We start from the raw sequence: 24,025 nt of genomic DNA on the forward strand, positions 1-24,025 counted from the left end.
AGGGAGGGACTGGGGAAGGGCTTGAGTGTGGTGAGTGCTGGGATAGGACCGGAATGGAGGGGAAGAGAGTGGGAAGCATGGAAGGTGAAGAGTGGTAGGAGAGGTGATGGGAGGAAGCAGAGTTTCGGGAAAGGGGGAAGAAGGGGGATTTTTGGAGGGGGAGGGGGATGGGGGAGCGAAGGAGAGGGGGGAGAGAGCTATGTAGCACTAAGCAGGCAATTGGCTGGACTCTGTCTTCTGTTAGACTTTAAGTAAAAAGTCAAACTATATGTAAGCTCAGAATACTTTGATAGGACAAAATTAGTGTTTTCACAGCCTCACGCTCTATGTAAAGTTTGGAAGAAACTCAGATAAGTGAGAAGCAGAAAAGGCTGGGAAATGTCCAGGCCTGAAATGATCCTGTCCCAAGTAACAGGGAGGTAGGTGAGAAACCAGAGAGGATGCCGCAGAATGAGTTGAAGGATTAGATGTGGCTTTCAGGGGACAAGGGAGGGGAAGGTGACACCAGTTTTCTGGCTGTGCAGACTAAAGAATGCTGTGTCCTGGAGAGAGCTGGGAAGGGCACGGGAAGAGAAGGCCAGGCCTGGAAATCAGGAAACATAGTTAAGTGTGAGCTGCCTGTGAATCACCTAAGTGGAGGCATAACCAAGGCAGCTGGACGTAAGACTCTGGAGCTAGGCCACATCTGGCCGTTTAAGATTGCTCCCTGTTAAATACTCTCCATGATTCCAGGGCAGACAAGGCGCACAGGTTGGTGCAGGGCACAGCACGACCCACTGTTCTAATCAGAGCTTGAAGCAGCTTTTCAGGTGAGAGCAGGAAATGAGCAAATTCTAGCAGGTAGAAATTTAACACACTGAAATATAAAATGCCACAAAAATGACGGTGAGGAGACAGAGCAGGATATACCCTGGAAAGTGCGTTGGAGGTTTTAACCAAGCCGAAGACTGCGAAGTCAAAGGTTAAGCAGAGCTGCCGGCTAACTCATGCCAACTGAGTGGGTTCTAAGGAAACAGCAGGGCTGGAGAACGTGTTATGAGAATGCGTTTGCTGGGGTGTGTGTGTGTGTGGGGGGGTGTTCTGGGCTCGTTTGAAACTAGGCTGAGAGAGAGTAGGTGGGCTTGTGTTTTACAGGAACTTACAGGGGGACACAGCGGCACAGAACACCAAATTGAAAGGCTGCTGACCATGTGAGAAAGGGGCTCTGAGTTGCTGACTTAGAAGCCAAATGTACAGATCCTGGAGCATTACAAAAATACATTTCTAACAGTTAGAGCTACCTAAGAGAAAATGGGCCCTCTCTGGATAGCAATTCTCTTTTATTAGAAATGTTTGAACACTATCACTATGTACTGAGATTCAACTGTGAGCTTTCATAGGCTGGACATGTTATTAGGCACTTCGCATGATACACTAAGCCACTATAAACTCCTCAGAGGAAATCTGCTCAGCAAAGGGAGCGAATCCCATAGGTGTGGAAGAGCCTGGATTCACACCCACACCTTTCTGCACCATTTTGCATGTATGTCTCCCCCAGCTATTTTTAAGGGTGTATGGTATTTTCAAGGGTGTATGTTCTTTTTTAAAAAAGTATTTATTTGTGTATACAGAACTGGGGTACAAGCTAGAGGTGCAGGAGCAGTGAGAGGATTCACCAGAGACAGAGTGGGGAGCAGAACAGGCAGACTGACTAAAATACACTGCTGATGGGAGCAGCAGGAGAGAGAGGAGAGGTCTGCCACACCATGAGGGTCACCTCCAGAGCTGGGAATAGAATTTGCCTCCAAGCAGCCACAGCCAGCTTCACAGTGCTGCACTTTAACCTGCTGTGTCACCAGGGAGGACCCTGTTCTAACTATCATGGAATAAAAAGGCAAAACCAAAACCAATATCCTGCCTAGTTTACCAGTGCCTGTTAATCTCTGGAGAGAGCTCTGTGACAACTTGGTGGGGCATGGCAGACAGATCACTGGGAAGCCCTCGTTCCTTCCTGGGGCTAGCACTTCAGTGGCTTTTATTTCCGATAAAGAATTTACTGCTCCTTCTTTGGCACTTCCTGTCTTTATTGGTTTGGGGTTATGAAGTGGCTTTGTCAAAGGAGCATGGAGGGAGGCAACAGTTACTAACACCACAGGCCAGAGGGGAGCTCTGGTTTCTGTGGGCCACTGTGAAGCCTTACTCACCCAGGGGCAGCTTCCACCCCAGGTCCTCCTGGGGAACAGCAGCACCTGCTGAGAAGAAATGGCTGCCCTATGTGGGGGCAGGCAGAGTCCTCTCTCCCCTCCTGATTAAAATTTGTCCTCAGAGAGCAACATGTGTTGTCCCCACAAGAGCTGATGTTTAACTGGCCACCCCAACTATCCTCCCTGGTTTGCTCTTCGCTTGGTTTCTACCTTTCATCAGACTTTGTTTCACAGGGGTTTCAAGTGTTTGTGCCATTGTATTTCCATGCTACTCCTTAAAACAGAGGCCGGCATTAAAAACAAAAGATTTACTTCCCTACGTGATAATAGTCATGACTGAGAACCTCGAAGGAAGTCTTAGCACAAATATTTCAAAGTTTTCACTAACTACTTTTTGGAAACTGCATTCATTAACTTTCTACTTTTTGATACTTATTTTCAGTTGATAAAATCAACTGAACTAACTCTGAGACTACCAAATTCATGAGCTTATAAGACTTGAAGATTCTGTACCAGGAGGTCTCAGTGATCTACAGTAACATTTCTGCACTCTCTGAAACATATAGTTTCAGATTTTTGAAAGGGAAGTTAAGGATGAAGAAAATCTCATATATATTACAGAAAACCTGAAAACCAGGACAACTGTAACAACAGGGGTCTAAAAAAAACACCAAGGCTTTTGGGTGGGCTTAAAGACAGGCAGGGGAACTGGCCAAGATCACCCACAGCAGCCTGAATACTTGATGTGAACTCTGAAAAATCCATAAGACTTTGCCTCTCAGTGTAGAAGCAGGAAGAATGGTTTGTAATCTTGCTGAAATACAAAGATAACTGGATTGCCATTTGAGGGAGGACTGACCCTGTACATTCCTTAGAATAGTTAGGTAAACAGAAAGGCTAATAGCAGATGTTTTCCATTTAAGCTCATACAAAGCTATCTCCCCTGTGCTAAATACAGATGATCACAGAGTAACCATGGAGATCCCACTGTCCTTCATCAACATGACATTTGTGTTCATGAGGAAAGCATTTCTCATAAGTCTCCAAGGCAAAGGCAATAAAATGGACAAAACCACATGCGAAGAGTTGAACAGTGTCCTTTCAAAGGAAGGCCAACTAAACAGTTGTGGTAGATTACCCTCCATTTTCTAGTGTCTTGTGTTCTGCTTAAGAACTCATTGTAATAATCTTCCTTCCAGGCCAGGTCTCCATCCGTGCACAGTGGAGAGGGTGAAAGTTTCTGACTGTTGCCAATGCTCCACCATGTGTAATCCTGCCTCAGTCTCCCTTCCAGTCCTTGTGAACACTGCCAGTAATCTTGCTCACACATCGTTTTATCATGTCCCTGACCCTTGATAATCCTTACCTATAGGAGGATTATCTTACTTATAATCCTACTTATAGTAGGAAGAATGATGAGTGGTTTTTCTTTATGGGAGAAGTATCAGAGCAGAGAAGTAAATGAAGTATAAGAGGAAACCAGGTGGTGATCTGGGGAAGAGGTTTCCAGAAAGATAAAGACAGAAAGGCCTGAGGATGGACAAGAAGGCCTGCGCACTGTGGTGGAGTGAACATGGTGGTGATAAAGAAAATAAGGATGGACAGAGATCAGTTGATATATAGGGACCAAAAATGCAGAAATTATAATGTCTGCTTTATAATGAGTTATGAGAATAACTCAGCAAGGCTTGTTGAACCAATGAACTATCAAAGTCCATTTAGACTACTTTTGTTTTTGTTAAACTAATTTATACTATGAATTTGAATTAAAAGGAAGAAAAATACTTTTGTATTTTAAACATGTTTCAATTAAAATAATGTTTACATTGGCCAAAGTCTCTCATCACTAAAATGGAGTAATGTCAAGCTTTCTAAGTCATGGGAAAAAGTAAAATTACACATAAAGATTTATTTTTACTTCTATTTCAAATTTAGTGCAATCTCATAAGATGCTTTTAAATATTACAAACACATACCTACCTATATTTTAGGATGGACAGACCTATTTATAATACATGTTTTTCAAAAATAAAATTATTAATTGCTTGCATGAGGAAATGACATGTCATTCTATGATCTATATATTCATTCATATTCTATATAAGGAGAACATGACTTTTGGGTCCTTCATGACTGAACAGCAGATTCTTTGAGAGTGATAGGCAAGACCACCCCAGTGCACCTCACATCCTGACCTCCTCCTCCTGAGTAAGAGCTATACATAACGATCTGCTTCAAATGAGTAGTTATGGTAAAAGTGATGGGATGTGGACTCAGCGATCAGGTGATGAAGACACTGCACTCTCCGTTTGCTCATTCGGAGAGGCCACGTTATAAGTCACCCTGTGGACATTCACATGGGAAGGAACTGAGTGAGGCCGCTGGCCAATAGCCAGTGAGAAACTGCAGCTCTGCCCCAGCATTCCCAAGGAACTGAACCCTGCCAATGGCCATGTTAGGGAATTTGGGTGTGCGTCCTCCCCACTAGGAGTTAACTTTAGATAAGACCGGAGCCCCTAATGACAGATGACTGTAACCACCGGAGCCAGCCAGTACCAGAGGCTCCCAGCTCAGCAACACCTAGATTCCTGCTCCCTAGAAACTGTGAAATGATAAATCTATTTTAAGCTACTAAATTTGGAGAGATAATTTGTTACACAGCAATATGTAACAAATATATTAAGCTACAAATACATTTTAATGGAGAAGTAGCTCAGTTACTGAGTGGCTAATCCAAATGATACCTTCCATGTCTCAAATAGGCATATAATCACCCCATAGAGAGTGATATTTTTTGTAATTACAAAAGAAGTTAGTTTCGTAATTAAAAAAAAGAACTTTATAAGTAAAAAAGAAACCCTTTGACTAATATTATAATTAGTCTGAATGGGTCAATTTGAAGGAACAGTCAAAAAATCAAAATGTTACATTAATGAAAAGCTCTGGTTATAAACTAAGAAATTCCAGTTCCAAGAGGCAGAAATCTAAGCAGAATGAATACTGGTTTCCAGTATACCTGAGAAAAATCTAGGGATTGTTAAGTGGATTTAAAAAGTCAAGTTGTACACTTCCACCAGCAAGGCAGAAAAAGACAAAAAATAGAAAGTATAGAAATGAAAAAAAATGTTTATCACTTATCATCAGGGAAATGTAAATCAAAATCACTAAGATAACTTCTCACAATTGTGAGAATGACCCATCTCAAAAAGACCAGAAACAACACAAGTGTTGGCGAGGAACACTCATACACTGTTGGTGAGAATGTAGTTTGGACTAGCTCTTATGGAAGGCAGCATGGAGGTATCTCAAAATATTAAAAACACATCTACCATATATGCTCCAGCACCTCCACTCCCAGGTATAAAGAAAATACCTAGGCAAATGCAAAATCACTAATATAAAGAGTTAAATGCACTCCTGTGGTCACCGAGGCACTATTTACAATAGTCAAGTTATTGAAACAACTTAAGTGCCCAACAAAAGATTAAAATGTGGCATATATACACTGTGGATATTAGTTAACTATATAAAAAAAGATAAATTCTTGCCGTTTGTGATAACTTGGATGGAACTGGAGGGGATTCTACCAAGCAAAGTAAGCCAGGAGGAGAAAGACATGTAGCAGATGTTACATTCATATGTGGACACATAACAAAGACACAAAACAAAGTATCAGACAAAACCAAGTTAACCCCCACCGTCAGAAATCTGACTGTAAAGAAACTGAAGCTGCCCAATGGACCACGGTGGAAGGTGGAAGGCTACAGTTACATTGGTCTGCATGCGCTGTGATGACACACATGTGAGGAACTGTGACCCTATAGCTCTGAATCCTATACAGTGTTGTAAACTTTTACAACCTTTTTTTTTTTTTTTTGGAGGTAAAAATGTTTACCTCAATTAAAAAAATTAAAGCTATTTTGTTGGGGTGGAGTGGCGAATGGGATCAAAAACAGTGGGGGGAGGGAAATGCACTGGACTATGATGACGGCACAGGGGAAATTTGGTGATGGGAAGCCCAAGGGGATTACAACTGAGATGAAAAATGCACAAAATGGTGTAAAAATAAACTATTATATTATCTTTTTAAAAGGAAAAAAAATAAAGCAATAGGCAACTACCCCCCAAAATGAAGCTATAAAAATATTTTTAAAAGCATACGAGTGGAGATAATGAAAGTATGATGATTGGTCAGGCAAAACACCTGCACTAGTATTCAATTTATTAGTGTATTTTCATTTGTCCAACCCCTTCAAATGTCTGCCTGTTCACCCAGAAAATAGGCACAGTAGGATACCAACACTGTGTGTTTGGAAGCACTCAGTGCAATACTTGGCACATGGTTGGTGCTTTCAAACTACTAGTTTCTGTTACAGCTTTACATTAGAATCTATTTCCACTTTCAAAGAATTTTAGGTTACTTTACAACTTGAAACATTTAGCAGAAAGTTCAGGGAAGCAAAATTTAACCAGGGATAAGAACAAGGCATGGTCAAAAGGATAAAGGGATAGGAGTACCTGGTAGTATAAGGCACTCTTACAATTCAATGATAAAAAAGCAGATAATCAAGTTTAAAATAGGCAACGAGCTTATGTCATGATTCTAGAAATAAGACGCACAAAAGGTCAATAAACACATGAAAAGATGCTTAACATTAGTAGCCATTGGCAAAAGGAAAAAAAATGCAAATCAAAACCACAACTGACAAATTACTTCCCATCCACTAAGATGGTTATAATCAAAACATAGATGATAAATGTCAAGAATACAGAGAAATGTGCCCTTTTTCACCACTGGTGAAAGGTGGTAAAAGGTCTACAAACAGTCTGGCACATGTTCATTTGATTTACTATATTCAAACACACAATCTAAATCATTCTATCACTGAATCAAGTGAATCAAAACAGAAAAATAGTTGACCAGTAGATAAATGGAATGTCTCCAAAATTTTCCACTTTATAGTAAACATGAAGAGTCTTGTATTTCATATTGAGATAAAACTTTTTGGAAGAAACAGGATAACAGAAGAAATAAAAATCTGAACAGACCAACTACAAGCAAGGAAACAATAATCAAAAGTCTCTCAAACTACAAGCCTACGACCTGATGGTTTTACTAGTGAATTCTACCAAACCTTCAGAGAAACTAATGCCTATCCTGCTCAAATTCTTTAAAAAAAATTGAGAAACGGGGGGGTGGGGAGGGATGTGCACGGGATTATGCTGATGGCACATGGGTGACTTGGTGATGGGAAACCCACGGGGATTACAATTGAGATGGAAAAAATGTACAAAATGATGTAAAAATAAACTGTTATAAAAAAATGAGGTAATCAGCAAAAAAAAAAAAAAACAATTGAGGAAGAGGGAAAGTTTCCAACATATTTTATGGCCAGCATCACTCTAATACCAAAAGCAGACCAGCATCTAACACATGAAGAAAACTGTAGACCAATATCCCTGATGAACACAGATGCAAAAACTCTCAACAAAATCTTAACAGATTAAATTCAACAATTAAAAGAATCACACATCATGACCAAGTAGGATTTATCCCAGGGATGCAAGGATGATTCAACATATACACATCAATGCAATCCACCATAGCAATGAAAGGAAAGATAAAAATCATGATTCTGTCAATGGATGCAAAGAAGGCATTTCACAAGATTTAGCATCTCTTTATGATTACAAACTCTCATATAATAAACCTACTAAGTATATACTTCTGTACATAAAAATTCTCCTTAAGAAAAAAAACACAGACAAAACTAAACCAAAGTGTAGAAATCTGACTGCAGAATTGAGGTCACTGGAAAGAGAGATGGGGAGTGGAGAGCAAAGGAGGGCTATGGTGGAAGATTACGAGAGCTTGGTGATGGGCCTGGGTGTTAGCATACACCTGAAAAGGCAAGAACTATACCTCAAAATCATGCAGTGCTGAAAACTAATGTTACCTCAATTAAAAAGTGATACAACAATTCAACAATGAAATAGAATAACATTCTAATTCATTATCATAAATATAATTTAATCCTTAAATGTTAAATCAAGTCTGTTATGGCTTAAAATCTGAGAAACAGATTATTGAAAGTAGGAAACTAAAAAGGCTCTCATAAAAATGGAAGCCAAAAATAATAATGACAAATTCAATGAGTATTTCCCTCGCTGCAACTTGAATGCCTAAATCGTACCGTGTGGGAAAATAGCAATGTTTTTTTTTTTTTTTTTTTGTTAAATGAGAGGTGAAGATTTAATTCTTTGAGTTCATGGAAAATTATTGTCACCAAAAAATAAGCCCATGATTTATGTGCCTCCTGAAGTATTCAATGAAATTCAGTAAAAACATCAGTTGTCATTCACCTATCATATAATGGTTATAGAAGGTAGAGACAGCTAAAGACCACCTACCTCAGCCTCCTCGTCTTAAAAATGAAGGCACGAAGTTGAACTATTTGCTCACAAGTCACACATCTGGTAAGGATGAGAACTTTGACTGGGGTGTTTTCCTGGACATCACAAGGAGTCTAACCCTTTCCAAAGAGAAGATAATTGCTGAATCTACAGAGACCAAAAGGGCCTCCGGTGGAGGGTATGTCCTCTAGGATCTTCACTAGCCTCTGGGAACATAAGCTATCACTTAACTTGCCGTTAACTGTGTTTTAGCAAATGGTTTAGGACAACAGATTGGTTTTTTCTTCTTTAGTGATACTAAAGTCAAACTCAGTTTCTTTTTTAGTTGTTTCTGCTTTGAACCTTATTTAAGCATCCTTGAATATTAAAAATGTTGTTGATGATGTATGTTTTTGCATTTAGCATGTCTGTATTCTTCCATCTAGAGACTCGCCTATTTTCAAGGCAGAGTTTAACTCTCCATGTAAGTGTCAGACACGTTATTTCCCAGCTGTCCTTAGTTATTAGGATGTGGCAGAAACTGTCTCTTCCAGTCAGGTGCACCAGCTTCTGACTGCAGAGAAGCCACAGCTGTGAGGTCTCTTGTGGGGTAGTGGGGGCTCTGGAGGCAGGATCATCTATAAATAGTTTCAAGAGCCACTCAGGACACTGGTTCTAGAAGCGGAGTTTGGCAGCAGGGATATCAATGATGCAAGCTTTGGACTGTGACCAGCTCTGTGGTGAAACTGAGACTTCATTTTTGTTTGAGGGCTCTCTACATCTGATTATCTGGTCCTGCTACAAATTCTGCTTAAACTATGTAGTCAGTTTCTTTACTTGAAACTAGGAAAACCATTGATATAGTTAAGAAGTCAGAAAAGGAAAAGAGGGATAATTATAAATTTACTATATGTGAGTTTATCTGGAGTAGGAGAATAACAAAGTTTTCATAATTACATCTCTTAGTTCCTAAGTGTGGGGTAAGTGAATTGGTCAGGCTTTTATATAGCTGTTTGAATTACTGATGCTGAACATCAGTGTCTCTGGGATAAAATAGCTGTTTGAATTACTGATGCTGAACAAGTGTCTCTGGGATAAAATGCAGAAATAGCACCAACATGGCAGCACATTTGCTAAAACACATGGGAACAGCAAAATCAACCTAACCAGGAGAAGGACAAAGGAGTTTCATGTTCAAAGCCGAGTTCTAGTGCATTTTTTTTTAAAAGATTTATTTATTTGTGCATACAGAACTGGGGCACAGGCCAGAGGCTCGGGGGGGCGAAAGGCTTCACCAGAGACAGAGTAGGCAGCAGAACAGGCAGATCGACGAAGTACACTGCTGAGGGGAGCAGCGGGAGAAACAGGAGAGGTCTGCCACGCCATGTGGTCACCTCCGGGGCAGGCGGGAATCGAACTCATATGGATGTGGCTTAAGCTTCTTAGTGCTGTGCTTTAACCCACTGTGCCACCAGGGAGGGCCTCAGTGGATTTTACTAGCTATCTTGGTCTGAGTATAAACCTGTGTTCCCAGGAGAATACACGGCCACATTTATTGAAATGTAGACAGTAGATTCATTAATAAGAAGACAGAGTATTTTTACTAGTACACATGAATACAGAAACTGATGTGCTGGCCTGGGGAAGGCTAGTTTAGGGAAGTGACTAACTAGAAAGTGTTAAAAAAAAAAAAAAAGGCTGCATGTTTATGTCATGGAAAAAGTAAGTAAACTTTGAAGTCAATGCTAAATTTGGATGGGATGATTTTATTAAAAAGTGCTTTAATTAGGCAAATTTTATGCCAAGAAAGCTGTAGTTTGCTTTCCCAATTTGTTTTTTTCATATTTTACATACTGGTAAAAAATAGGTTTCTGGTTTTTCATGGAAAATCCAGGGAACCAGCTTGTGAGCATGTCTATCTTATTACAAGTGTAAATACTTCATCTTTTGCGGGCCATCATCCTTTTAAATATTTATGGATAGATGAAATATAAACACAGTAGCTGTTATTCTAAAATTATGGTTGACATAAACTGGCATTTAGTTCTACTGTCTTCATTTAGTTACAACTGTACTCAGAAAAAAAAACTTAAAGATACTAGTAAGAGTAGCAAATGACCTCCAGGAAAGTGACTGCAAAGGATTACACAGAAAGTTTCACACTGGTTCTCTCAGTTTCTCAGCTATCCTATGTCATGGAGACTTCATGAAGACCAAACACAATTATACATGTCAAAGAACCAGAAATATGCTTACTGTCCATGACGGGTATGCAACAAAGGAAACTTAACCTAAAGTTGTAACAAACTATTTAGTAACACAGGCAGTGGATGGTGAAGAAGTATCATATTGGAAAAAACCTCCAAAACAATTTAGATGACCAATACTGAATAAATCTTATAAATGCTTAACTTTCACGTATTTCTACCCTCATTATTCTAACAATGTAGCTCTTATTTTACTCATAACTTACACCATAAACCTTCCTTCCTTTAACCCTGGATATTCTACTTTTAAGATGGGAACATTTCTCTAACTATTTCACTATCAATTAGGATGGTCACTGCTTCAAAAAGCTGTAAAGGTATGAGGCTCTACTAATTTTTTTTCCTATGTTATTAATATAATATAGCTCAAAGTCATATAATAATCAGTGACATAGTGAGTTGGTCTATCATAAAATATTTATGTCTTGCCTTTCCCATGTTAAATTCTTGAGTCAGTCAGCTCCCAATATGAAAATGGTTTATGTCTTCAAAGGGTGTTCTTGGTGGTGAAACAAATTACTTTCACATTTAATCACAGTGTGTGCCTGGGGTTCTAGAGTTCTGGGTTCTGCTTACAGCCTCGCTTGTAGTTGAACTGGACAGTCATTTGCTCCCTTATCTATTTTCTTACATGTATCATAATGCTGCTGTTGTGCTTACTATGTAAGAAAATTAAAGTGTAAAATGAAAATATTACATTTATCTAGATATACCATAAAACATTAAAATCCTTATTATTATGGGGAGAAAAAACATTAAGGCTGTGCTAGACTATTCCTGGGCTTCCTTCCAGCTCTGAGATTCTCTATAAGCTTATGTATGTCCTGCTTTCTGTTAAGTTTATTAGCTCTCTGAAGACATGAATCACACCTTTTGAAGTCTGTACCTTGCTTAGCATAGTGCAATGCTCGTAATAACTATAAAACTAAACTAATTATATTACACCATAAGTGACTATGCAACCAGATGAGCATATTTCATAGTATAAACCTTAGCAATGATTGCAAAGTAACTTATTTAACACTTACAGTGGGGTCTTAACTACCTTACCTTTCAGTCAAATGAATGCTTTATGTATCTGCTCTTGGTAGTAGGAAGGTAAAAGGAAAGAAAGCTTGGTAGGAGGACGCAGGTAGAACAATTTCTGTGTGAGTATTCGTTCACCATAGCTCCATAAACCATAAAATTTTCCAGACTTTCAGACTTTTTATGCCCTATGACAAGCCAGCATGGGGAGCAGCGACTAACATGTTCCCTAGTAACCCCACCTACTGGGGTTCATCTGTGTAGTCTCCCCCTCCAATGGATCTGAGTCGGCCTATCATGAGCAGAAGTGGTGGTGTGGCGTGTCACTTCCAAGACTGTGTTTAAAACACAGTACTTTCTGGCCCACTTTCTCACTCTGAGGGACCAGTGGCTTTGGGGGAAGCTCCAGGGACAGGACACCTTGAACAGCTGGACTCTGCTACCATCAATGAGTGAACTTGGGAGCAGATCCTTTAGCCCCAAACAAATCTTTGGCATCTCCAATGATCTGACATAACCTTATGAGAAACCTGAGCCAGATCCCAGATTCATGACGCTCAAAAATTGTGTGAGATAGTCGCTCACACAGTGATTTGGGGAGCAAAGTGTTATACAAATGACAGATAACACACAGAACCTGTTTTTCTCTGAAGCTCCTGTTCCTTGCCTAGATGATTATAACATCCTAATTGTTGTTCCTATAAAAGCATCCCTCTCTCCAATCAATCCTTTGCACTGCTGTCAGGGAATCTCAGAGGATAAAATTAAAACTCCACCCCAATTCACACCGCCTTCCACCTGCTGTCTGGCATCGCCTCCACCTCAGTGTCTATACACTTGAATCCTACTTTAGTTCCCAGAGTGGCTATGCATCCCCACCCCCCCTTACTGTTTCCTCTGCTCAGAATAGCTCATCCACATGATCAATGCTACTTATCCTTAAAGATTCAGCTTAAATATCACTTTGTGTGTGTGTTTCTCAGTTATTTAACTATATATTTTTTCTTGAATACCAGAGACAGTGCCAGGAAGCTTTATATACTTATGTCAACAAGTATTTTTTGAGTACCTCCTATGAGTTAGCTAATTTTTTAAAACTTTTTTGGTAAGGTACTAGGAGTAAAAAAATATATATTAAATAATTAAATAGGCTCTTTAATTTTAAGGAGACTATAGTTCAGCAGGGAAGTTAGGCAAGCTACTGATTACAAATGATGTGAATGTCATAGAAATAAGGGGGTTCAGAATTCTGGGCAGGTAAAGAAGGGGAAATGCAGCCCCTAACCTGGACTTAGGAAGAGGTTCCCTGAATACTGAGTACAGGTTTTAAGAAAGAAACTATCAACGATGTTAAATGGGGAAAAAACACAGTCCTGAATTTCAGTCCAAAAATCGAAATGAGCAAGCAAAATGAAGGCAAACAGCTTGGCAGTGGTAGACATAAAAAGAGGTAAGGACTCTAACTGACAGAAAGCATAATGGATGATGTCACTGGAAAAAAGTATTGGCTTCACCACAGAAACACACTATGGAAAACTGGAGATACTCCATTATGCTCCACAATCACAGCCCTATTAGAGAAGTGGGAAAACCAGAGTTTATTCAGAAGGGAGTGACTTGAACTAAGGTAACTCAAAAACAGGTCTTAAGAACAGTTTCAGAAAACTGAAGATACATGAGGATTCTGAGTATATTTGGCAAACAAAGAACATAAGATCTATCCTGAGGAAGAACAAATATATTCATATAAAATCTTGTGGCTCTATATAAGAAGAAACAGAAAAGGCATAATTGACAAGGTGCCAGCACTATTCAGGCTGGCCTGTTTTCATCTCTGGAGGTGACTCTATCTAAACTGTTGGCTACTGAGCAAAGTGGTGCAGAAGAGAATCCAAACTTAGGGGGTGCTGGTATGGGTGACTTCGTTCTAAGGCCTTTTGAACTCTGATTTGTTATGTAAGTGTTGCACACGTGAATATTAGTGAGCCTGTCTCTGTTCTAATCCATACTAAAGTAATGCCAAGGAGATCACAATTCCCATAAAATTCTATCCTGTACTGTGCAGAATGAGAACAAAGACAAGCTTCAGGCAGCTTCAAAGAGGCTGAATGTATGGCCTTCCTTACAAACCTGCTCCCAGTGACAAACTAGTTTACAGTTTACATTTGTCTTATTACTTAATCTAAATTTTTTAGTTATCTAAACAAACAGACATGTCTTTCTATAAAATCAGTAATAAAACCTCTGAGAGGGAAATATTTCAGTGGATATTTGGTTAAGTCCTAAAGCAATTCTTGCCTGATAAAACTGAAAACTCCCAAAACTAAAGTCTCTTTAATGAACAATTTATGTCTGTATTTTCAATGTCAAGATTCTAGGTTCAGAAAAATTATATACATCTTCAAAATCTCTAACCTTTATTTGTAAAAACCCAAATTTCCTAATGGGAATAAAAATTTACACTGTCTTTGACACGCCCATCCCTGAGATGGTAATGCTTTCACCCCAGGTTCTCAGTTTGCAGATCTTAAATAAGAAAAATTATCATGCAAGAACTGAAAGAACTCTGAACACTCCCTGGAAAGTTAAGATCCCTTGTGTCTCCAGTTAGTATTGCTTTAAAAGAGAATACACAGTGGAGTTCTGAGAAGAAACAAAACAAAAACCAGAACCAGAAACTTAAGATTATGTGGAATAGCTCGGTCTTCTGAAACTACAGGTTCTAGATTTTCCAATACAGAGATAAATCCATTCTGAGGAGTTTAATATGTGCAAAAAGAAAAATTCAGATCTTGGAGCTTTAGTAGAAGACTCAAACCAACTTTGTTGGCTCAGATAGATGCTGATCTCTACTTTTATTAGCTGAAAGCTAAACCATCTGTTTGAGCTGAAACAGATTTTTGCCACAAGGGAGAAAGTGAAAGTGACTTCACTGAAAGCTTAAGGAGACCAGAGGTCAGTTAGGTACAGTGGGCTCAGCAATTGGTTCCTCTGGATCAAGGAAGTGCCAATGCCTTAGATAACAGAGTGCAAGCTGATCTCACTGAAACCTCTGGGGTCTTATAAAAGTTCCTACAGATTAAATCCTTTATTAATAAAGTTAGCACATACATGCAAAAGGCAAGCTATTCTTGAAAAAAAATTGCCTGTGCACCTTTCAATAAGTCTTCAAAGTAATAATATTTTCAACCATGTGACAAGTATTCCAAGTATTTAAAGACGGATCAGCCATCAACCCTATTTTTTTCTACTAAAAAAAGGTTCAGATTTCTTTTGTAGAAGAGGGTTCAGAAAATGTTACACTAAATGGAGATAACCTTATGTTTGGGAGGACTAAAAAACTGATAGCCTGATGACTTGAAGAAACTTTAAAAGGGAAAGGGGGGAGGCAAGAAAGAGTCATGACAGTGACTTTCAATCATGGAATCATCTTCTACTTCTCCCTCTTGTACTTGCCACGCACTATAGAATCTCCTTTTGAGATTTCTTTGGACATTTTTCCTTTCTCTGTGTTTTAGACCTTTAATGACTTCACCTCCAAATATCTTCCATCTCATCTTCAATGTATCCTACTACCTCATCTTCTCTTCTACGTTTTATCTATTTACAAAACTCACTCAGTCTCACATCTCTTAAGAGTTCCATCATGCTGTTTTTACATTTTGATAGCTTGAAGTTACTTCCTTATCTCATGAGTGACCTATATTACACAGCTGTCTTCCAGGCAGTATAAACACTTATATCTCATCTCTCTTCAAAGTGAATCCTCTCCCTTCTATCTTCTCCCAGACACTTTGCTCAATCTCAACTCAGAATATGACAGTGTTACAGGAAGCAGTTGCTGCTATTTTGTCCACCCACTATTCATGATATCCATACTGAGAAAAGTCCAGATTTCCTTCTGATCACAATGAGTCCAATTACAACTACAACAGTGCACTTCTGAGCCTGCCCCTCAGAGGCTCAAACATAAACTTAGATCTTTATGAAGCTATTACTTACTGTAGTTAGTATACTAAATCCAACAGTCATCCTACTTGCCAGATACACATAATTAATAGATCTGTGTGTATGCGTTTTGGAAGAATGCTTTGGATTATGTAAAAAGTGACTTTTCTCTTTTTTGTGCTAGAAATTCTCAATGTGGGAATTTTTCTACATTTTTAGTACTGAATAAAGAGAATGGTTTATGTATTTTTTAAAAAATTAAAAGACGCCTTGCACTCAAACGATCTGAATGCAATATATACCAGTGCCATGAAATGAACTGCAATGAAAAATGCTGTGCTTTTTTATTTGTTTGTTTTTGTTTTTTAAGATAACCTCAGGCCTTTAAGGAGAGGTTCACTTATAAGAGGAAAAGACATCACACTCTAAGGCAACCCGGCTGTTGGAGCAGATGTCTAGAACTGGACAGATTCCAAAGAAGTATGCTGTGGGATAGCACTTCTGTGAAAGTGATCCTCCAAAGCAGTGATAGCAACATTCTCTCATTAATACTGCTCTGTTTATGTGGCTGATTTGCTTCGAATTTCAACTAAAAATGTACTTCATTGCTAACAAGTTTTCCCAGATTTTCTTCACTTGGGGATGACTTCGAGATTAAATATACAGTTCAGCCTTGAAGTCACTTGCTGATCTACTTAGACCCTTGTTTTTGTTTTTATTTTATTTTTTTAAAAGATTTATTTATTTATGCATACAAGTCCCTTGTTTTCCATACTGATGCATCACACTAGTTTAAGGACATGGCAGACAGAGGAAAGGTGAAAAGTAAAACTAAATCGATAAAATCATAGATCCCACTGCTAATGGCTGTGTTCATTCCCAGATGAAGGATGTCTACAAAGTAACTACCATTAAAAAATAATCTCCTATTTTGCTGAATTATTTATCAGGAGTGAAAGAAAGGAAATGAGTAGTTTAACTATCACATGAATGGAAATAACTTAAAAGCAGGAAATGTTGATTTATACTCTAAGAACTTCCAAAATCCTTTTTAAAAAATAGCAATAGCTTTTTAATCCATTATCCATTGCCCTGCCAACCATCTGCAATCATTTTTTCAAGTTTTTTTTTAAAGCACACCTAGCATTTTATGTTACTTTAATAATCTTCAGAGTAAGACTTCCTCAGACAAAGACTATCTTGAGGTTTCACTAATCTGTTTTCAACTCTCTTATCAGACAAAAGAGAAAATACAAAATGGAAAACAATAAACCATAAAAATTAAATTGGGATGGAAAATATAGAATGATGCAAGTAGTGTTTTCTAAATAGCATTAATTTCATATCCATATCATATCCTATTCACTTTACCTATTTCTCAAACTTTTTTCTCTAGCTCAGAGCCATGACATAGTAGTCAGTATATTACAAGAGCAGACATTGACCTGGGAATCTAATTTGCTTTGCTGAAACTGGAAATTCAAATACTTCTTCCTAAGTATGCCTATCTAGGGTACTATATAAACCAACTGCTCAATAATATTGGACTCTGCTTTCTACCATGCTCTCCAAAATTCTACAGGTTCCACTTAAGTCAGAGAGAAGAATAAAAACCACAGCTCATTTTCTTTCCAATTTATATGCAACTTTTAAACTCAGAAGTGATAGAAAATATATCATATTTAACTTTCCTAAATCCCTGTACTGTGCAGGATGAAGTGATTTGCTAGTAGAGATCTCTTCATATCACCTCTGCTCTTTCAATAAACATATAGTCTTTCTATATGACTATACTCTTCAGATTATAAATAATATGATTATAGCACAGCTTGTCAAATTCCTATGTCTAATAAAAAGATTGACCTTTGGCTTATTAAAAATTCTATAAATTTTCCTTTATAGAACAATTGTTGAAAAGGAGATTAATAATGTCATATTGCTCTTTACAGTCCATTCCAACTCTCAACAAATGTGACAGAAAGATAATCTAGTATACATTTTAATTATTTGACATTTGAAGAGATTAGACTAAGCTGTGCTTGCTTTTGGGGGACAGGGAGGAACTCATAACCCAATCAAAAACCATGTATTGCATCCATCTGTCACACCCCCTTTGGTATTCTTTCATTTAGAATAACTCCCTGCCTCCAATGTTTTGGTATCTCATGACATCTTTTTAAGAAATCAGATTTATTGAGACATAAAGTATTAGCATGCCTGTATCTTATTCTCAAATGGTTTAGAAAAAGCATGTCAGTGTAGATAGACAAATAGAGATGAAAATGTGGGAAAATATTAACCATTGGAGAAATCTTTGTAAATGGTCTCCAGATACTCTCTGTACTCATCTTTCAATTCTTGTATAGATTTGAAATTTTTACAAATAAAAATTGAAGGACTGAAAAAAAAGGAAATAGTCAATATGTCAAACACTGTTGAGAGGTCAGGTGAGATGAAAATGGGCATGGTCACATCACCATTGGCTTCAGAGGGAGATTTGTCATGAGTGGCATTTTCTCAAAAGCATTTCCATAAAGGGCAAAGGCTCCATGAGAGGGAACAGAAAAGAGGGTGAGAGACAAGTCCGAGGCAGCAGTGAGTACAAGTAACTCAGAGTTTCCCTATGAAGAGCCAAGAGACCCTTAAAGAAATAGGATGTGGAGGGAAGAGTGTCCTAGACCAAAAGGTGACACTGAGACATTTTGATTGTAGCCAGAAAGGATCCAGTAGAGAGAAAATGATCATGATGAAAAAGGTACGCAGGAGCAAAGTCTCTGACACTGAGAGGGAGGTGGGTGCTGCTTCCAAAAAGAAGGCTTCATCTTAGAGGGTGATGATGACAACAATGAAAAAGGTGGTAACACAGTGACTAACCTGAAAATAGCCAGGCACTACTCAAACCATCTTTACTCACGGAATTCTTGTAGCAGCTCTAACAGGAGATATTAATAATGACTCCTTTATTCAGACGATGAAGCTGGGGTACAGAAAGTTAACTAACATGCCCAACAAGTAGCACAATCTCACAAGTGGCAAGCTTGGGATTTAGAACCAAATAGAAGGACTTTTCTTCCAATGCTATGAGAGGTAAGATAGACTGTGGGTGTAGAGGCTGCTGGAATGTTGGAAGTAGCACTGATGTGAGGATGTCTATTTTTTCAGGTGAGTTCAGCAGTTCAGAACAACTTGAGAAGAAAAGGTGAGAAGTCCTTGTGTCAGACCAAGGACAAGTGTATTTACTAGCAATGACTGGGAGGACTGAAAGCCCCTTTGGGATTAATGGTCTGAAATCTGAAGGGCCTCGCTTGCCCTGACTGTTTGGTATTTTCTGTTACTTTTCAGCTGCTTGTGAGCAGTCATCAAATGAGAGTTTAGGTTTAACTAGGGTGGTGGACAGCATGGATAAGTGTGTTGCAGGAAGAAAGTAAGATGGAGTGAGAAGCTGGAACAGCAGATCCAAAGGTGACATTATGACAATGAGGTGGCTCAGAATAAAAGGTGACTGGCTCAAAAGAGCCCAGAATACTCAATGAAGCCTCTGTGTGGATAAAATTACACAGTGGATGACAAAAATGGTGGTAAAGAGTCACAGAGTAGGTGCAGCAGAACACAGCAACAAGAGGGGAAGTAGAGTCACGTATGATGTTACAGACCAGAACAATGTGGGCAGAATGAAGGAAAGAGATTCTGGATGTTGCAGTAGGGAGCAAGGAAACCATACACTGCACCAGCAGGCTTAGCAGTCCAAGTAGTAGAGGACAAGCCAGGCTTTATTGGTTAGGCCAGAAGGGGAAGGGACTGTTTGGGAAAGCGGGGGAGGATATAGCACCAGACTTGACACACAACATTTACTCCTGAACTTCAACCTTAACTATTCTAATAGTTTACTATATTCTAAACAGGAACCAAACAAAATTTATTTATAAGAAATCCAATTTGATTAAAAAGGAAACAATCTGGCCCTCCCTGGTGGCACAGCAGGTTAAAGCACAGCACTAAGAAGCTAAAGGCACTTCAGCATGAGTTCGATCCTTGCCCCAGAGGTGACCCACATGGCGTGGCAGACCTCTCCTGACCTGCCTGCTGCTCCCCTCAGCAGAGTACTTCGTCAGTGGGCATGTTTTGTTTTGCTCCCCACTTTGTCTCTAGTGAATCCTCTTACCACCTCTGTGCCTCCTCTGGCCTGTACCCCAGTTTTGTATGCATAAGTAAATAAATCTTAAAAAAAAAAAAAAAGGAAATAATCCTCTGAGAATTATATTTTTCAAATCCATGAAAGACTCACTTCCAAAAATTAGTGCTGTGGTCAAGGTAAATAGAGAAAAACACTATCTCATTAGTTTGCCGTAATATAAATTAGTGATAATTTCACTGTTGTATTTTGTTTTACAACAGTAAAATTATCACTAATTTATCAGCATATAGATTAAATGTATGAAAGACTTTTAAGATTTAGTTTGAGAATCATATCACTATTTACATAATATAGGAAACCACTCTGAATTTTTACAAATTCACTCTGAAAACACAGCAGGGACTTCTTTTATTGCATGTACAGCCAGAAAGGCCCCAGACAAGTCTGAAAAGCAGTCAAGAAGCAAACATTTTAATGTTGTAAATGAAGTGTATTTTATCTTTAAAAAATATCTCTAACCTCTATCTTTTAATTGTTAAGGGTCATTTAAAAAGAGGATGGGGTGGGGTGACTCTCCTGGCCATTTCTCTTTGTATTTCTCCTTTTCCTAGTAAGCCTGTCCTTTTAAAATATGAGAAGAAAAGACCAGGAAAAGTTAAAAGTAGTATTTTGTGAACAGTGGGAAATGTTTCAAAATTAATGCACATATATATACCAGACCAACTGAATGTTTTAAATGTCTAAGTTAAACCAGAGAATGTTAGTTAAGCAAAGGAATCTCATGTCATTCATCACCTAAAATTTGAACTTACCATTTATGTTTATTGCTGGTAACACAATTGACATCTTTGGTCTTGTGGTCTTGTTATGAGTGGTAGCTGGTAACAGCAGGTGATCCTAAGATTAACAAAGAAAAAAATCAATCTGTTAGACATAATGGTTGGCTTACTCCTACTGGCCAAATTCAAGGTTCTAAGATACCAACACTTCATTGGGATCACGAAAAATGACAGTTGTCTTTTTTTTTTTACTTAAAAAATAATGGTTTTCCCACAATGAGATACCACCTCACCCCAGTGAGAATGGCACATCTTCAAACAACTAGCAACAACAATTGTTGGCGAGGATGTGGAGAAAAAGGAACTCTCCTGCACTGCTGGTGGGAATGCAAACTAGTACAACCACTATCGAAAACTGTCTGGAGGCTCCTCAAACTGCTAAACATGGAGCTTCCCTACGACCCAGCAATCCCACTCCTAGGTATCTATCCAAAAGACACAAAAACACTGATTGAAAAAGATACTTGTACCCCCATGTTTATTGCTGCTTTATTTACAATTGGAAAAACATGGAAGCAGCCCAAATGCCCAAAAGTAGATGACTGGATTAGAAAGATGTGGTACATATATACAGTGGAATATTACTCAGCAACCAAAAAAGAGAAACACATGTCTTTTGCAGCAACTTGGATGGAGCTGGAAAAGATCATGCTTAGTGAGATAAGCCAGAAAGAGAAAGAAAAATACTGGATGGTTTCACTCATAGCAGGAGTATAATGGACCAGGCGAGAAAATAACAAAAATAATGAACAACCATATACTAGAGACATTCTGTGGGGGCGGAGTGGGGAATGGGATCAAAAATGGGGGGGGGGGAAGGGAGTGAAATGCATGGGACTATGGTGGTGGCACAGGGGTGATTTGGTGATGGGAAACCTGCGGGGATTACAATCGAGATGGAAAAAAAATGTGCAAAATGATGTAAAAATAAACTTTGTAATAAAAAAAATTAATTAATAAATTTTAAAAAATAATGGTTTTCATCCATTCAACAAATATTTGTTTTCAAATACCAGATACCAGACATGGTTTAGGCCCTTGGGCCCATCTGTGAACAATACAAAGACCTCTGAACTGAAACAACTTATATTCTCAAAGAGGAGACAGACACTAAGCCTGACAAGTAAGTAAAATATGCATCACATTAAGAGGTGATGGATGCTGTGGAGGAAAGAAGCAAGAAAGAATAAGGGCACAGAGAGGATGCAATTTTAGGAAGATGTAAACCACCTCAGGGAGGTAACATTCAAGCAAATGAGGAGATGATGAAGGTGGAAGTGACTGCAGGAAGAATTTCATTTCACAAGCAAATTCGGTAAGTCCAAATCTAAGTCTTCCCCCCACCCTCAGACTCCCTGCACATCCCACTCTCTCCTATTGTTTCCATCTCATTGAATGACACCACTATTCTGAAGCCAGCAAGACACCAAGGTACACAGAGGGCATTGGAGTGGAGTGGTCAAGAATAAGGACTTGAGGCGCAACGGGTTAAGACAGCACTGTAAGCTGGCAGCAGCTGCTTCAATGTGAGTTTAAGACCCAGCCCCGGAGGTGACCCACATGGCACAGCAGACCTCTCCTGATGCCACCCACTGCTCTCCTCAGCAGTGTACTTCATGGATCTGTCTGTTCTGCTCCCTATTCTGTCTCTGGTGAATCCCCTCGCCACCCCCGGCACCTCTGGCCTGTATCCCAGTTCTGTATGCATATATAAAGAAAATAGTAAAGACTTGACCCAACTATGTGTGTCCAACTCCCAACTCTGCCTTTCACTGACCTCTGTTTTCTCATTTATAAACTGGAGAATACATTTTTTTTTTTCAAATAGGGTTAGGATGTACATTAATGAATTGCTTCCTTAAAGGGCTTAGGAATGAACAGATAATGGTTCTCCCAATTCCTCATAAAACAACCAATCACTGGGTCCTTTTGTATGCAAATATCCATCAAACACACTGACTGGGCTCCTTCAATCACACCTTTCGAGTCCAAGTTACCATCATCTTCCTCAACCTTATTTTTTATATTGTTATTGAGTTAACAACACTGGTTTACAATGTTGTGTTTAAGAAGTAGAGGATCTGCCTGCCCACTGCCAAAATACCCACAGTGTTCCCTCCCTACTTTGTTCTGAACCCTTCCTATCCTCAACCTACACTGGTAGTCCAGCCATCAGATCTTTAGGGTTTGTTATTAGTTTGGCTTTATCTGACCCTTTGTTCTGTTTCTCTGTATTTCACATACAAATATCACCATGGGTATTTGTCTGTGCCCTTCTGACTTACTCATTTCACACAATTCCCTCCAGTTCCATTCAAACTGTCACAAATTGTAAGTTTATCATTTTTGATAGCTGAAGAGTATTCCACTGTGTACATATATCACATCTTCATCTGCTCATCTGTTGTTGGGCACTTAGATTGTTTCATATCACAGCTATTATAAATAGTGCTGCAATGAACTGAATAGTGTATATTTCACTTCTAACTGTTTTTTTTTTTTTATTCTGGTAGACACAGGAATGGATCCTTCTGGGCCATACAGAAGATTCATTTTCAATCCTCTGAGAAAAATGCCCTACTATTTTCCACAGGGGCTGGCCCAGTCTACAGTCCCGCCAACATAGTATGAGGAGGGTTCCTTTTTCTCCACATCCTGTACCAACACTTGTTTTTGGTCTTTTTGATGTGGGCCATTCTCATAGGTGTACAGTAGTAGCTCTCTGTGGCTTTGGTTTGCATTTCCCTGACAGTAAATAAAGATGAACATTTATTTTTCATGTACTTGTTGGTTACCTGTCTGTCTTCTTTGGAGAAGCATATGTTTAGTACTGCAGCTCATTTCTGACTCTTTTTGTTGAGTTGAGATCTGTCAGATGTATGGTATACAAATATTTTATCCCATTCCTGGGATGCCTTTTTCTTTTAGTGACAATTTTTTTTTGCTCTGAAGAACCTTTTTTCATTTGATATCCCCAACTGTTTAAATTCTTTTTTGTTTTCCTTGCCATTGCTGACAAACCCACAAAGATATCCCTCAAGCCTATGTTGTGGAATGTGTTGCCTATGGTTTCTTCTATGTTTTTTAAGGTTTCAGCTCTTATGGCTACGTCTTTTATATAAATGATAGTTTTTATTTGAACTGGGTTTGGGGGTAATTAACTAAAAATCATCTTATGAATCATTCATTCATAAAGCAATAAACAATTACTGAATGCTTACCACTATCAGGTAC

At 38.7% G+C, this 24,025-nt stretch overlaps 1 protein-coding gene across 2 annotated transcripts in view; it reads right to left on the bottom strand.

Annotated features, from left to right (window-relative positions):
* Positions 1 to 24,025, bottom strand: part of ATF6 (activating transcription factor 6) — a 173,729-nt gene that overhangs the window by 30,415 nt on the left and 119,289 nt on the right. For both annotated transcript variants that reach the window (XM_004688104.2, XM_012729154.1), the window contains exon 15: positions 20,765 to 20,849. In XM_004688104.2, the coding sequence (XP_004688161.1) occupies positions 20,765 to 20,849 (85 nt within the window). The remainder of the gene's footprint in view (positions 1 to 20,764; positions 20,850 to 24,025) is intronic.

This window comes from Condylura cristata, unplaced genomic scaffold, assembly GCF_000260355.1.
Source record: "Condylura cristata isolate star-nosed mole 26May11 unplaced genomic scaffold, ConCri1.0 scaffold00024, whole genome shotgun sequence".
Taxonomy (NCBI): Eukaryota; Metazoa; Chordata; class Mammalia; order Eulipotyphla; family Talpidae; genus Condylura; species Condylura cristata.